This window comes from Leptosomus discolor, chromosome 6, assembly GCF_034619465.1.
Source record: "Leptosomus discolor isolate bLepDis1 chromosome 6, bLepDis1.hap2, whole genome shotgun sequence".
Classification (NCBI taxonomy): Eukaryota; Metazoa; Chordata; class Aves; order Leptosomiformes; family Leptosomidae; genus Leptosomus; species Leptosomus discolor.
This window is the reverse complement of record NC_141396.1, coordinates 45705642-45722132: the sequence shown is the minus strand read 5'-3', so window position 1 is coordinate 45722132 and position 16491 is coordinate 45705642. Positions and strand designations below refer to the sequence as shown.

General features: G+C 38.1%; 1 protein-coding gene across 8 annotated transcripts in view; it reads right to left on the bottom strand.

Moving 5' to 3' along the window:
- The window catches only part of CACNB2 (calcium voltage-gated channel auxiliary subunit beta 2), a 250102-nt gene that overhangs the window by 35540 nt on the left and 198071 nt on the right, over positions 1–16491 (bottom strand). For all 8 annotated transcript variants that reach the window (XM_086466817.1, XM_086466818.1, XM_086466822.1 and 5 more), the window contains one exon: positions 2894–3016. In XM_086466817.1, coding sequence (XP_086322943.1) covers positions 2894–3016 — 123 coding nt within the window. The remainder of the gene's footprint in view (positions 1–2893; positions 3017–16491) is intronic.

Below are 16491 nucleotides of genomic sequence, written 5' to 3'. Positions count from 1 at the left end.
TTTACACCAGGGCTGCAGAAGTAGCATCATTAACTTGGTAAAATGAAGAGACAGATAATTAAAAAACACCATTAAATGAAAATCTGAACAGCCACTACTTCTTAATGCTGTCTTACAGTACAACAGACTACTAGGCAACAATACTAATGTTATTATAACTGATGGAAATGCTAAATCCATAGGAATTTTTTCTTCATACAAAAATAAAAGCATGTGGAATTCACTCCTGCAAAGTCTCAAAGCTAAATGCTGTGTCAGGAGGGTAAGATACTCATCTAAGTAAATAATACCACACATTATACTCTCTAATTTTAAAGAAGCAATAGTGGAAATCTTGGTAGGGAGGTGTCCCACCCTCAAGGCACTAGCAGGGGTGAGTGATTCTCTATAATTCACCTGTGCTTGGAGTGCCAAGGGAAACACAAATACAAATTAAATGCAAGGAAGAATTGCAGCAATGCGTTAAAGCCTCAGAAGATTCAGGAGTGACTATGATGCAGCACATATTTCTTCATGCAGGAAGGAAACCTTCACCTTTATATGTACTGAGCTTTAATTAATGCAACCTAACAATAAATTTCCCTCGTACTCAATCACTGCAGTACTTTGCACCATCGCCCATGTATGTTTTGAATGGAGGTTTTTCTTGTTTGAGCCCTCTCAGCAGCACAAATTGGAGAACACTCCTCGCAGACAAGAAGGACAGCATTGATCCAATACGGCACTACTATGCTGGCAAAAGTTATTGGAGATTAACTTAGATTTCCTTATTTCTAGCAAAGTTATGTATAAAATACAAAAACAACACTGCGACTATAGACAAATATGTTTTTTTACTTTGCATCTGCATAAATAATTAAAGTTTGGACATTTTGGTTCTCCCAGCATTAACTACAGGGAGCACCAAAATTACTAAAGGAGCAGCATCTGGCAGGATATGGAGCCCGGGAGAGAGAGCAGGGCATGGCCACAGAAGATGGAGGGGGTACATGCAGCTGTGCAGGGAAGGGCCGCTGCTCAGGCCACTGAAGAGGTTCAACCTGCCCAGATGCAACAGCCGCTGCCAAACGCAGGAGCAGAGTCCAAGGCCAAGTCTGACTCCTTGCAGGTCCCTTCCCACCACCACCCCAGCAGAGCACCTGGCCTGAGTGCAGGGTCCCTTCCACAGCACAGCTCTGGCCTAGCACCACCAGGCAGTCAACTTTCCTGAACTGCTTAGAGAGAAAACCAGGTATTTTTAAAGGCGATTAGCATTGAGTGCCTGTTTATTACACCTGAAGCTGCAAGAACATTTTAATCTATTTTTCCATTTTGCAGTGCTACATGAGTGACAGACAATATAACTCAGCTGAGCTAAGCTTTCTTTCAAGGCATTTCTGGAGATCCAGAAAAGTTCAGGAACCTTTTTATTCCTCATTTTCTCCCATGCATGTTTACATCTGAGTCTAAGTTGTACCGTGGGGAAAAAAGAAGCATAAATTATAACGGAAAATCTGCTAACATTGTATTTCTGCTTCATATGGAAACAGGAGAAAGACTTGATGTGACGTCTGAGATCACCAGCTTGTGCAAAATGCAGATGGGATAGACGACTACACAAAATCATTTAATATAACCAAACCAAGTTGTATTTTCCAGTGCTGCAGAACATGGTTTCGTTTTGCCAGGACTCTGTGCCTGCTCATCTCTACCTTTGTCACAAGACAGAGCAGAGCAATCCTTTTGCACTGTCGTCAGACAGAAAACATTTTCTTCACTATATACAGTCTGAATCCAAATTATCCCTTTTTCATGTGTTTAATATATATGGAAAATTATGACCACTAGTCACCAGTATGAAGGTACTAAAAGTCCATTTCTTGTGCTTCCTTAGTCTCTGTCCGACTGTGTTTCTACCTGTGTATTAGGAATATATCTTGCTTCCGCAAAGCACATGCACTAGCAGAATCATTGTGCATCATCAGACATAACTATTGAGGGATTCTTCGATAATCTAAAATCGATATACCTAATATATCTGAAAGATATTATTTCAAACGCATGGCTAAGTTGCTCTTACCCTTAAGCTAACTTTCTAGCTCTTCTGCTATAAATTTCCTTTTCCAGATGGACCACTTTGTGACAAAACACAACGGAATACAACCAGAAGCTGGAAAATCTAATAAAATGAGGGAATCACTCAGAAGGGAGCAGTGGGCTGCTAAGGAGGGCCTGTACGGGAAAGTCACTAAGCTATTTGCTTTGGATTGTCTTGCAAGAAGCAGAGAATGAAAAAAAAAAAAATTAGGTGTTTGAAACTGTAAAAATTGAAAATTGTCAAAGCCAAATGACGGGAAAAGAAAACCAGTGCAGCAAACGCAAAGTGCCTTTTTCTGACAGCTGCTATGTGCATCTTGAAATATCACATCTGTTCTTCAGTATGTAACTGTTAACAAAATATTGTCTGTGCCAGGGAAGTAACTTCAGTGAAAAAAAGGAGACCTGAGGACTGGGGTTAATTAAGACTCAGTCACAGAAGTAACAGCGAATCAACCCTTAGTTGCTGAATCACAAGGAACCCTCAGAGTACTAGAATGGTAAGCCCCACAAATATTATATAATTGAATATGCAAATATAGAGTTTTAAAGCTCTAAATAAGTGATTTTTACTAGAGAAGAAAAGCACTTGCTTGGCAAACTTCATTAATTTGACTGTAAGGAATTTATGCCATTGCTTTTACAAGAATAGTATTTCAAAGAACATCCACTTCCTTATACACAGTTACCTTATTTATATAACATTTGTATAGTGCTTTCACAATGCGAAGCATTATCTTAACGTTAAGCAGTAGTACCACTATTACTCAAATAGACCCTTAAAGAGAGATTCACTTACTCCTTTAGTTTTACTTACTTCTTTAACGTGAAGAAAATCTTTAGCTTCAAATGAGATGGCCATGCCTGGGACTGGGACATCGTCATCGTGAGCTGCACTGTACCCAACATTTGTCCGAACTGCAAATGCAACAGGTTTTGTCTGCAGAACAAAAGATAAACAGCATGAAGATTTCCCTCAAACACACACACGTGTACAATCATTTACACAGAGGACTATTTCTGTAAGTTATAGTTTTAAAATCATAAAAATTACAGAGAACTCTCAAAGCATCCACGTAAAACATCACAAAGCATCACGTCATCTAATACCAACACATCTGATAGGATACAAGATTTTTTCTAGCTACCAGTGCTCTGAATCCATTTGGGATAATTCAAGTCAGTAATTAGAAATCATAAACCAGCTGGCAATCCATATACTATGCTCAGCTTGCAGTTCTGCTGCCAGGCTTGCCCAGAGCAACGGAGGAGCATGTGCAGCCCCCAAGTAGTCTTCAGGGAAATCACAAATTAGAAGGAGGGGTGCCAGCAGCTGCCAGTGACCCCTAAGCAAGAAATCTCACTGCAGAGGCATTCTGAGAGTGCAGTAATGCGCCAAATGTTACCAAATACCAGCCACAGAGAGATTTGCTGGTTCCCACAATTCATACAACAACCTATGCTGGTAGTTGATATCTGTGAGTTATGGGATTTCCACAAGTTTTCTTCTCAAGAATCAGCTGCAGGAAGAATCAGCGGTCCCCCCTGGTCACACAGCCACCCTCCAGCCTCCTGCACAGCTTCTCCTGCCAAGCCCCACCGGTGCTGAACACCTGTACGGCTACACTTAAGCTGGTAGTAAAAGCTGTCATCCAGCTCAGCCCAGCCTATAGCTATAGAGGGCTTCCTCTTCTCAGAGGTACAACAAGAATACAGGAGACCAACCTTCATTCTGGTTTACACTACACCAAACAAAAACCTCGAGCTTGCTCTCCTGACAGATGATATCACACAGCATCCTGGAGACCCACTGTTGTCCCATCCCAGGCTAAACTTAGCCCACCTCAAATCCTCCACACTGCTCTTATGATCCAGTCTGAAGTCCATACACATTATGTCTGGTAAAATATTTTTAAAGACGTGAAATGAGTCTCAGAGGGGTTCGCAAGTGATTGAGGAAGGAATGACATAACTTTTCACCCTAAAATATACTGAAACTTCTACCAGACAACAATTTTTGCTTTATTAGTTGGTATCCAACACTACTTCAGCTTGGCTAAAAATATGGTATTTTGCTGAGACAAGAAACCAGAAAATATACCTCATTTCCTAGGTCAGGAATTGCTTCCATCTATTCTTGAACAAGAGGATATGAAAATGCACGCCCTACTTCATGACAGCAAACCTGAATACCTGAAACCAAAAATTGTGCTACATTTTTCTGATTACCAAAAATCCCTGCCTGCTCCATCCAGGATTACTCTGACAACCTGCACAGTGCTAGAAAACAGAAATCTGACAGATTAAAATACACGATAAAATAATGAGGGAGACATATAAATAATTCTAAAGACAGTATCATGCCACCTGGCCTGGAAAGGATACTTGGAAATGAAGAGAGAGAAGGTCCCCTGTCACTTAGTTTAGGTCTAATGTGCTCTAAAAGCCACAGTGTTCCTTAAAGTATTTGAATGAACTACCACAGTCAAACAATTTACATCTAAGTGTACTTTCTAGGAAGGCTTTTTAATTTAGAAGGAGAAACAATAAGCTCTTTCGTAACAGTGGGGTCAAGAGAGTCTCTATGTCCAGAAGCGAGACAGGCAGTTTCAACGGAAATAAATTTTGGAAGGGGACTGCAGAATGGGCTTCATGTTTATGTGCTATTCTGGATCAAAATATGTATTTGCACAAAGAGATGATTAGGAAATTATTGGAACACAACTTCACTCTATCCTGTCTGTTCTTTCTTCCAGAATTAGTGAAAAAATTGTAAGAATCTTAAGAAAGGTTGGGTAGAAGGGCTCTAAAGACTGAAGCTGGTACCACTTAAACAGGTACACATTTAAACTGGAAAGCCTATGGCAGACTAAAAAATTAAATACAGCTGAGTATATATATAGTTTGAAATCACACATCCCAAGTTCAATGTCTGTTTTGGTGTTTAGCCACAATTAGCATACTGCAAATAGCCCATTGCTTTTCTTTCCAGGTCACCTGTTGTAGGTAAAAAAACCCAACAACCCAAAGCAAAAAACCCAAATGAAATTAGAGTACTCTGTGAAACAAAATAATAAAATAAATAGACAGTAATTTTTAAAGTGTCTGTTTTCTTTCAACAAGGTAAATCCTGTTGCTGTGGGAACATGCTGGAGATGTTACTCAACAGATACAGGTCATACAAACAACTTGATTATATTTGCACTGGGCAACAGAAAAAATTTCAAATCAGAAATAACATTTAAAAAAATACAGACACAACTGATAAGTGGATCAAACTCACCCATTAACAGGAAAAATATGTAGAAAAATAAGCGTAACAAGAGGGAATTGGTTTAGATGAGTTCACTAGATATTATTAGCTACCATCCTGTGTAGAACATGATAGCCACAATTTTTGTATATATATGAAAAATACAATCAAAAACCAACAGCTGGCTTAACTCATTGTGTTGGGCATCCTTCCCATACCCTGAACTCCTCCAGCATGCTGCAAAAGGAGTTTAGGTACCTAACACAAGTTTCTGGACCCCAGTATGAGAGAACGGTAGGTAAACACTAGTCATGCATGGCCCTTAACAAATTCACTTTGTCATTACACAGGTGAACTGTTAGGAAGGCGTCGAGATATGATTATATTATACATTCATGATTACAGTTCTGAAAAGGGGTATTCATGAGAATGATCATCCAAAAAACAAAATTTGGTGATTCCTCCGTATCAATTTAAAAATGTTGCAGTGTTGATGCAACACAGGTATGTTCACTTCCCAGCTGCTCAAATTTGTGTCTTATTCAACTGCTCTACAATTCTCTCAGTTGTTACTAGCACTCAGTTACCCTACATAAAAGATAGCTAACTACTGCAGAACTAGGCACGCCACATGGAAAAAAAATAGTCACACTGGCACTGAGTCCAGTGATATCATGTATCTTCCTTAAAAATAAAAGGTAACATAAATTACTGGGTTTTATTATTCGTACAAAACCCCACAACTTTCCTTAATTTAAAAATTACAGACTAACAGAGTTGATGCTTTCTATGTTATTACTCATTTCAATACTGAAAATACCGATATGAATAAGCATTGAATTGTCAAATCTCCTAAACAATCCTTCATCATTAAATAGTACAGCATGGAATAAAGCATTCATTGTTATTAGGAATCTTTTTGTATAGCACAGTAAACTGTCATTGTAGAAACGTATCTCGGAACAAGAATGGAAATATTGCGGAACAATCTTTGCCAAACACTGATGGGAGGATAATATGCTTGCTTATCCATTCTCACATTTGCCATATCTTCTAGTGAATATAAAACATGCCTAAGAGTATTGTGACTTACTTCTAATAGTATCAGTGGATGAAAGACTTTAGGCTGACTAAAGACTTTAAAATCTCTGCTGCACTGCTACAGAGATCTTCAGCAAGTTAATGTCCTTGACATACTTCTTCGAAGTGATCTAAAATTTCCTAGAGGGCAACACCTGACTACCCAAGAGAAAAATGGAAACTACTCCAGAACTATCTTAACATGAAAGGTAAGTAGCAGGAAACAAATTCTGTCATTTTCTGCTATTAAAAAATTAATGTAAAACTGAGTAGAAAAACAAAGCAGAACATTGGTAGTTATTCACAGAAACAGTATGTCCCATTTTAGATAGTTGTCAGACTGCTAGAGACTGAATTACCATGGGATTAGACTACAGTAATTCAACTAATTGAATATTTAATACTAATTAATTTATAAAAGTTAAAGGCTAGCCTTTTTACATAAATAAATAATTCTGAAAGTTTCACAGAACTGTCAAATTAACAACTTTTTCTTCTCTTGAACTACATTGTCTTGAACTAAAAAAAAAAAATCCAGCTGTTACATAATTAGGGCCTTATATGAAAAAATCCTTTTTTTCATATGCATATGTATATTTTAAAATATATCTAGCATTTGCTTACATATTCTACAGTTCTAAAATTAGACTGGGTCAAATTAGGCACTTTCTGTTCATTCTCTACATCTCCATGAAAACAGCAGTTAGCACTCAGTTAATCCTCAGGTTGGACCACAAGGACAGATGCTCCCAGATGTTAAACAGTTTAACATTTCATCTCTCTCAAGAGAAGCAATGTAGCCTGAAAAAGTTCCCTTGTATTCAGAATGAACATTTCCACCTTGTTTTGCCTGTAAAAATACAACATTCAACAAACCAGATAACCCCATGAGAAGAACAATAACCAGACCACAAACATTACCATCAGCTGCACCCTGAGGGCAGCAGGGAACACCCTCCAGAGCAGGGTTCTTCATCAACCAATTTCAGAATATAAATCAATGAAACCTTATTCAACGACTGTTAAACCAACTTTAGCCGCACGCTTTTGGTAATGGACATAAATTAAAGTGGGACTAGGGAGACCTTACTTAATTTTCTCTTTTTACATCTAGATCTCACTTCTTCCTTTTGGTTTACAGGTTATATCCACTTTACACATCTTCGTGCCAACCCTCATTACTAAGTCAATACTACTTACAGTATTACTATACTGCTTACATCCCCTTGCTCTTGTTTTGTGACTAACTTGTACTCCACGCATACACGAGCATTTGCACATTGTATGTGTCTCAGTCAATTTGTCAGTTTAAACGACTTTGCACCTGCTTGGCTGAATTTTTATTTGAGAAATATTTCACCTGATAACAGAGCAAAATAATATAATCTGTCTTATAGTAATGTACTTAAAACATGACAGGATTTTTTTTTTTTTTTCTTATAATTCATTTCAGACTTTTTATGTTGTGTCATAAACCCAGTGGATGCAGCCCCTGGGGATCCCAGGCAAGGAGGCAAAACTTCTGACATAGAATTGGCTCACAGAACAGGTCATCTCCCTCATGGCCACTAATTTTGGGAATGTTGCTTGATAATTGAGTTATCTCTATTCCCCATCCACTACTAGAATGTAGAAAAACAGATTAAATTGTTCTCCAAACCATTTTCATTTACACCTGAGGTTGCCCTATGTGAAGCAATGATCCTAGGGCTAAGAAATACACACAGGGCTTAAGGCTGCCTTTACTTTCTTCAGCAGAAGGTGATGAGGATTGAGGGTCGTTGATCCATCTCATTTCCACTTAATTACATAATGCCCACAGTAGAGGTACACTGCATTTACCCCAGTTTAAATGGAACCAGAATGCTAGTCAGAATGCATCTTTTATGAAGGCAATGCCAGCTAAGTCAAGAACTGACTCAGAAAATTACTCCAGTTATCATTTGGATAAAGTGCTTGTCTAAGTTGGCATCTGTTAAAGTTTGGAAAATTTGTCTCAAAGCAAGTCTCCTCCCTCACTATTCCTACATAATGCTACGCATCCTGCATCATACCCACTTTTCACAGATGCCTGTAACCCTATCCTGAAAGCAAGGAATTATTTTTCTCTTGAGTAATGAATATTATGGGTATCTCTTGAAACACCACCAAGTTTGCACTCATGAAAATTTAAAACACCGCACAATTACTTTCAGCTGAAGAAAGTTGATACTACTATTTAACTTTTCATTAGCAGTCTTGGTAGGGAGTAAATATGTCAGATGACGATCTACGATTGGCGCTATTTCCACAGAGTATCCCTGTACATAGTTTTTGGCCACAAGCAATATTAATATCCCACATAGGGCAAAAGACCAATAGCAACGTGATGGCCTGATAATGGTTGTCTTAAAATACATCACTTTGTTTTGTCCTGCTGTTGATTGAGAATCAAATTTATAAAGCAAAAGCAGTTCAAAACCTAGATGTTTTACAGAATTACATGATCTTCATGATTATTTTAAAGAAATTTACAATGTTATGAAACACATACTGTCATCAAAGCAGCTCAAGAATGCACAAATAAACAAAAATAATAGAACTTTCCTAATTTAAATATTTTGTACACTAATTTATACATCTGTTGCACAAGAAACAAAAATCAAACCCACCCAAGTACACAAACAATTCACGGGAAATATACGTCCTAAATGCTAATTATTGCTGGAGCCTCATTACACATAAGTAATTGTCCAATCTCTAATAATAGCATCTGCTCAGCAATCTCATTGCTAAGTAAGCAATGACAATTCACGGATGTTCCAACAGAAAATTAGATTATACCTGCTGTCACTAAACGTAGTGATCAATAATATGACTTCCCAGCAAAGATTAGGCCTTCTTTTATTGGCATGGGTGTACGCATTAAACAAGTCTGGTAGTGAGACAGGATCACAGAATAACTGAGGTTGGAAGGGGCCTCTGGTGTCACCTAGTCCAACCCCTGTCCATAGCAGGTCTGGTTAGACCAGGCTGCTCAGAGCTGTGTCCAGGCGAGTCTTAAGCGCCTCCAAGGACAGACATCACAACCTCTCTGTGCATCTTGCTCCAGAATTTGTCCACCCTCATGGTAAAAAGCCATAAAGGAACCATGGTTCACTCATATGTCTATGAGCAAGGGACACAAAAATCTGTAACAGACAACAAATACTGGATTTTATACTCCAGTATAAGGAAAATGAAGTGTTATTACAAGTGGAATTCACCAATTTCCAGTTTTAATTGTAAGTGGTCCAAAAATGGATGGGGTTTAACCACTAGGTTGGTTTTTGTGTATGTATCTTATACTATTACTTCAGGTTAAGACAGCAGCTGTATTACTTTCCTACAGCAATACCATTGCCCTTATGATCATCTAATGCCTGAGGCTCAGGTCTTGGATTAGTGCCTCCCTGCGCAAGGTGCTGTATTCAGCACTTCCAACAAACTAACGGAACTGAAAAACAAAAGTACAGTGGAAGAACAAAATGCAATAAAACCGTAGTTAATAATTAGCAGCCCAAGTACAACAATAGTATAATGATATTCAAATTCTTCTGAATTATTAAGGTTTTTGATAGCACTGATCTCTCCTGAGGGATTTCAGAGAGAAGTGGTCAGGCAGAACATGTCATTCTGGAGCCAAACTGCATTACTGACTCAGGCACTGAGAAATTATTTGTTTTGAGTACATTTTATCATCTATTTCCAAAACTTAGGACATGTGAACTAAGTCCAGCCATTACCAGTGCTTGCATTGCCACCTTACAAAAGGTTGGCTCACCAAATTCTTGCCTGGAAAACATCACAACGGCTGCTCTCCAGCACCGGACACTAGCATGCCCCCTCCTGCAAGAGCGGCCAGCAAGCAGACATGCCCACCGCCCTGCTCAGCCTCCCCCTTGGGCTCTCTGAGCAGCCTGCAAGTGTCGCTGCACTGAAACTCAGCTATTAAAGCTTAAGTGTGATTTTCCATAGGATCGAGGCCCATTGGTGAAATTTGCTGAGGAAATCTCTGAATCCTTCCAGCTCCTTTGTATCCCTGCTACAGCAATGCCTGCTCTCTATGCTAAAGAAAAGAAGGAAAAATTAACATGATCAGCCTGCCAGATCCATTTTTCTAACAATAGGTAGGCTTAGGAGTATTTTTACTGTCCTCTCATACTCTCTAGAGATACTTTTGTTACTATTTTAGCTCATCTTCACACACAGCTTGAAAGTCATGCTTCCTACTTCCTTTTACGAAATCATATTTGAATAGAGTCACCGATGTCGGTTTACATTCAGCTCAGGAGGCAGCAAAGACTGAAATAGCTGTAGTGACGCACACGGAGCTTTCTCATATGAGCGGGGTCTTTTTTTATTAGAGCATATTGCCAAAACTCGTCGGTGGCTGTGTGTTGTCTGCATGCAAGTGTGCCAGAAAGATGGCTCCTTGGTACCACCCACTTGGGGAGTTAAGGGGAACAACTGGAAACAGGCACAGCTGAAGAAGTCTGTTTGTGCTTACTGAAAACATGCTTATTCCGGCAGCAAAAGCCAGCAGATGAAAACTGTCATTTGCAATAAAAATACTGTGCTGGGATTTCAAGTTCTTTTTTTCAATGTCAGAAGTGAGGACATTTTATGCTTATGAGACATTTTAAGCTTATGAGACAGCATTTTAGTAGATCTTAGCTTTTTGGCTAAATTGAGATTCACATCAAGGAAAGATCTGCAGTAACATTTTCAGGCCATTCACAAACAAAAATTCTCCAGGAAAAGCATAAATCTGTGACACAGCAAGCTAAAGTAAACACTAAATAAATCAACAGTGCAATGGTTGGTTAAAAATGTAGATACTGTTATCACAAGCTCCTGAAAAAAAAGTGGTATCACTGAAAATGCTTCTTTATTCAGTATTATGCATGCAAGTTCTATTGCTACTTCCAATATTTAAATCATTTTGCACTTCATTTTTTCAGCTGGCTCAGAAAGTCTCTATGGCTGCTAGAGCCAAAGGTTACTGTTGTTAAAACCTTTCACTTTTACATAGTATGTTAAGCATGTGTTTTTAAGAAACTATGATGAAAAATTCTTCCTTTACTAGAAACATACATTCTGTAGCTAGAATGCTCTATTTCCAGGAGGTATATGAAGATACATTCCAAGGATGATATTTTAGAGCTTGAAAAGTCAAATGTTATATTAACTCTTAACTAATACAGTAAACAAAAAATGAGAACTTATGTCAGCACATGGTAAACACTACAGCTGACTCAATGCTCTGGCCCCTTTCCCATGACTACATTTTAAGGGCATAGCTTATCTTATTCTACTCTTCAACCAAGTACCTATTGTTTCTGTATGTCTTGCACTATCTTAGATACTCCTGATATATAGATTCAAACTGAATCTCTTCTGCAAATCTCCCTGACAGCCTAGATACAGATTACAGAAATTATAACACATAGGACACACATTTAAAGCTGTGCTAAAAGAACATTTATTAAGTTTAAAGTTAAAACATTCCTGACTGAAGAAAAGTGAAAATGGAGGTAGCTTTAACTTAGGGAAATGGTGGCGGTATCCTCAACTTAGCCCTCACTGTGCACAGTATTATCGTACAATCACTAACTTCATAATCATACATTCTCCCCTGCCTCAGTACTATGTCTTACTTGCCTGCAGGAAGGATTTCCCCTTGTGACAGATCAAGAACATATGAAACACAAGGAGCTCTCTATAGTATCCTATACTCCTCCAATGGATTAACTATTGTCAGAGTGTGGCTCACCCAATCAATTCAACACAGAAAGGCAAGCAGTCTCTAAGGGATGATTTATCTCTTAAAATGGCATGACTCACCTTTTGCATCTCTCTGTCCCCCAGGCAGGGGGCTAAAGCGCCAATCCCTCGTTATCCAGGCATACCAAATCCCACCCACTAAGTATAATGTATGGAAAGTTTCTTAAACTTGTCACTCAAAATTAATGGAAACTTTTGATATCAACCTTTCATTTTCTAGCTTTCGAGCACCTGATATTGTATACTTAGCTTGGGGGGTTTATTTAATTTTGTGTGTATGTGCAATTCTCTAAATTTAAATATAAGAAACAAAAAAAAAAAATCCCTTAAGTAATACATTTCTAGTGTCACGCTGACATTTTCATACACCAGCAGTACGACTGAGATATTTATATCCACTGCCAAAAACTCCTTGCAACTTCAGTCACAGAATTAACAGAATGCAAATGGCTTAATACTCTGTGTAAAAGGAATAGCACTAGATTTGAGGCAATTTTTGGCTGTGGTCTCAAATATTTGCTGAAAGCAGAACAACTGTGAGATTTGGGAACTAGAGCTATTTAAAGTAAAGCTAATCAGAAATGCAGTTTTATCTGAAATTTTTCTTTTTAAAATAAAGTTTACCTGAAGTTGATATGAAACATATAAAACATGGCACCAAATATCTTAATTTCGGCAAAATGACAAACAAAAGAAGAACAAATTATACATCATTAACTTCATCTATTATAATTCTCCCGTATCTGCTGTAACCCTCCTTTCACCCTTCAGGCAAAACTGCACATCTTGAGTCCTCAGCCTGGCCACCACTGCACCATGCGCATCTGGGAGAGCAGCGGGTGCTCACCCCTTCCCCTTCTCTTTGCACGGAGAATTCCTGGGAGGTTTAGCACCAGCAGTGCTGCTGTTGCACTGCAGTTCTCCCGCCCCATTACAGGAAGAGTCACAGACTTGCCCATACGTTCTGGAGATCCCTTTTGGCTAGAAAAATCCTCCAAAGATTTAGAATTAAGTTAGAGCAGTGCTAGGGATTCTCTAACACAAGCCAGGAACCAGGCAGAATCATGCAGGGGAGCAGCCACAGGCTTTGGGCCATTCTTGTCTGAGTCGTGCCAAGAGCAGCCCATAATCAGGGCCTGAAGATTTATGAGAGTTCTCATCCCATTCCTGTCCAAAACCTCTCTCACAGTAACATGCTAGAAACAGGATTACTTCTTTTTAATACTTCCTAATATTCTTATTTACTTTTCCTTAAGACCTCTCATTTGGTTTCCTTGCTCGCAGCACAAGATAAAACAGGTTTCCTGGTGGGTGTATGAGATGCAAGAGTGAAGTGCTGTGACGATGATATCCTTACAGAGTGTATTATACAGCTGGTGCACAGCTAGTCATCTAGCCAGCAGATGAAACACTATCTGGCAATAAACCTTATTCTTATTATAGCCATAGAACTGCTAAGGCTTAATTCCAGGTTGGATGCAGCAAGAGTTATTACAAAAGCATGAAATAAAATGACACAGAATTGTAGCTATTTTCTCTCTGTAAGAAAAAGAGACATGGCACCAAAAAGTAAAGCAGCAGTAAGAATTCTAATTTGGGTTTCTAGATATTTTTAATGTACTCTACTTTCTTCAGCTCAGAGGACTGAATTTTCTGTGGATGTATGGGGATGTAGTTCCTTAGGCTGAACCAAAGCAAGTGGAGCAGCCAATGCTCAGTCTTACCAGGGCATCAACCTGAGCAAGACCAATACCCTTGTATGATACAGCTGCCTACCTACACACAGTTGTTTTATCCACAGATAACAGGTTATTACACACACTAGCACCTTATTCATGAGCAGCTGTCATTTACATGCTCAACATTACACAGCGCTTTCCATGCCTTCACCTGTTGATGCAACAGGTTCTCCTGGGATGTGACTACCACGGGCATGAGAATCAGCCCTTCTCTCCTCCAAACCCTAAACTGTCTTGTCCTTTATTTTGTAGGGCTTAGTTTACATTAAAGAAACTCTAAATTTAGTTTCTTTCTCATATCTGCACACTGTAGAGGAGAGAACACCCAGAGGAGGACAAGGACACTCAGAGGACCCCATCACTTCTTTCTCCAGCTTGACAATGGGAGTCTTCCCTCACATTTTTTCCTCTCTTTCTCTCTGCTGTGTTTTTTTTTTTCTTATTTTTCCCCTAAAGTACCTTTTGCTATAAAGAGTTGACATATGTCATCAAATATGGATCTGGTGATTCAGTTTTGCGCACGTAAGCATACCTCAACACCCCTTGTGCCATTTACATGCAACGCCAGTGAACAGCATATATGGTTTGCTAATAGGCAACTAAAACTCTGCATACTTTAAAGCTTCTAAAAGAATAATTTTAAAATTCTGTCTTTCCTCTAGTATCACAATTAATAAAATCCATGGCTATACTCCAAGGAGACCTGCAATCCTTTCTGAAATGCTGGTAGTTAACCAGAAGGTTGTAAACAGCCGCTGTGATATAACTCACGTGCACAAAGGGATACTGGGAATACAGGAAAACCAATGGTAGAATTCTGCTCTTTGTTTATTTTTTTTAATTTAGATGAATTTTATTAATAGTCATATTCTATTTCCATATTTACTTAAAGAAATTAAGAGACTGGAGGGAAGCTTAGAAGTAGAATATTAAGCTGCAATGCTGTTAAAACGTTCTATTTTTGTAAATAAAACCTGCTTACAAGATATGGACAATGGAAAGACAAAATCAGTAGGTATTATTTAAATAATATGTTTTTAACCTGGTTTTACATTTGTATTTCATCCCAAAGAAATACTCTTCTTTGCTAGCATGAATAACTTTTTTAATTGGTTGATTCATATCAAATTCAAGATTTCTAGTAATTACTTTTATCGCTTTGTTCATTTTTTGAGTCAGACATTGGAAGACAAAAGCATATTTTACTGGTTTGCATCTGAAATGAATCCTTTTCTGCACAATGGAAATAAAAACTACTTAAACCAAATCAATATAAACACAACATTAACTTTATGCAGCTTTGTAATTTATTGTATTACTTAAATGTAACATTAGCTTATTCTAAAATAACACTTATTTAATATAGCGCATGATATCATGACAGGTTTATAAAGGTTGGTTTCATATGGCAACTACAGATTGTATACCTAATCAATCAGTGTCCTTTCATTCGTTAAAAACTGAAGACAACTAACTCATCTGTTTACATACGACTAAACAAGTTACACATAGTTTTTGTTGTCACTTTGAGTTCTCCCCAATGTGGTAACTGAAAGGAACTGGAAGTCCACTGCAGAATAAAAATCACGTCTTAATCAACAAGAGAGAGTTATGTGACAACTTGCATAATTAGAATTTACATGAAGGACAGCATCTTATGGAAAGGAAAACAAAGATGTTGCCTAGCATAACAAATATGCAGCCTTCTCTAAGGTGCAGAATGCCCTGTGAGACAGACCACTGAAATTCCCTGATTTAAGGATAAAATTAAGGGGGGGGGGGGAAGCCAAGGAAGGGAAACTGAAGAGACATGTTATAAGCAATGAAGCCTGGAGAAGATGAAAATAATTTTATTTGAATAATTACCATTCATATAAAAATAGGTCATGGTCTTAATGGCATATTTAAACTATGTAGACATTTACTGAGAATGGAGCCAAGCAGGGTAAGAGTAACACCTTTGAATGTGCTGGAAAGCACAAGTGGGTAAAACAAAATAAAAGGAGCTCTTCTATGTTTGTTTCTAACCAATTTGCAGAAGACATGTTTAAGAACATGAAAGTGGAAAGAAATAAGTGCTCATGAAATGGAAAAAATCACCAACAGTGAGGAAAGTGTGATAACAGAAGAATGAATGCAATGGTCTCCAGGAAAGCAGATTTTTCATATATTTCAGTCTATTCTCAAGTATAGCTGCTGCCCATGGGAAGCAGTTCTCAAGGAAAAAATTAGTTCAGGAAAACAATAGGTCCTCAGTGAAATAATATGAAGGACAGAAGCACAAACTAACCTATATGAAAAAAGATAGAAAGTATGTAACCTGTAACTTGGCAAAGAATACTAAAGGGGGAATTACTATGAATACAATAGAAGCAACAAATGAGAAAAAAATCAATATAAAATTATATACCATTAGTTAGCAATATTACAAACATTTTTTCCTCCTGCTTTTAACGTATATTAATAGTAAAAAGCAAATCAAGAAAACAGTTCTCTCACCCAAAGGAAAAAACAGAAAACTTTATGTTCCTAACAAAG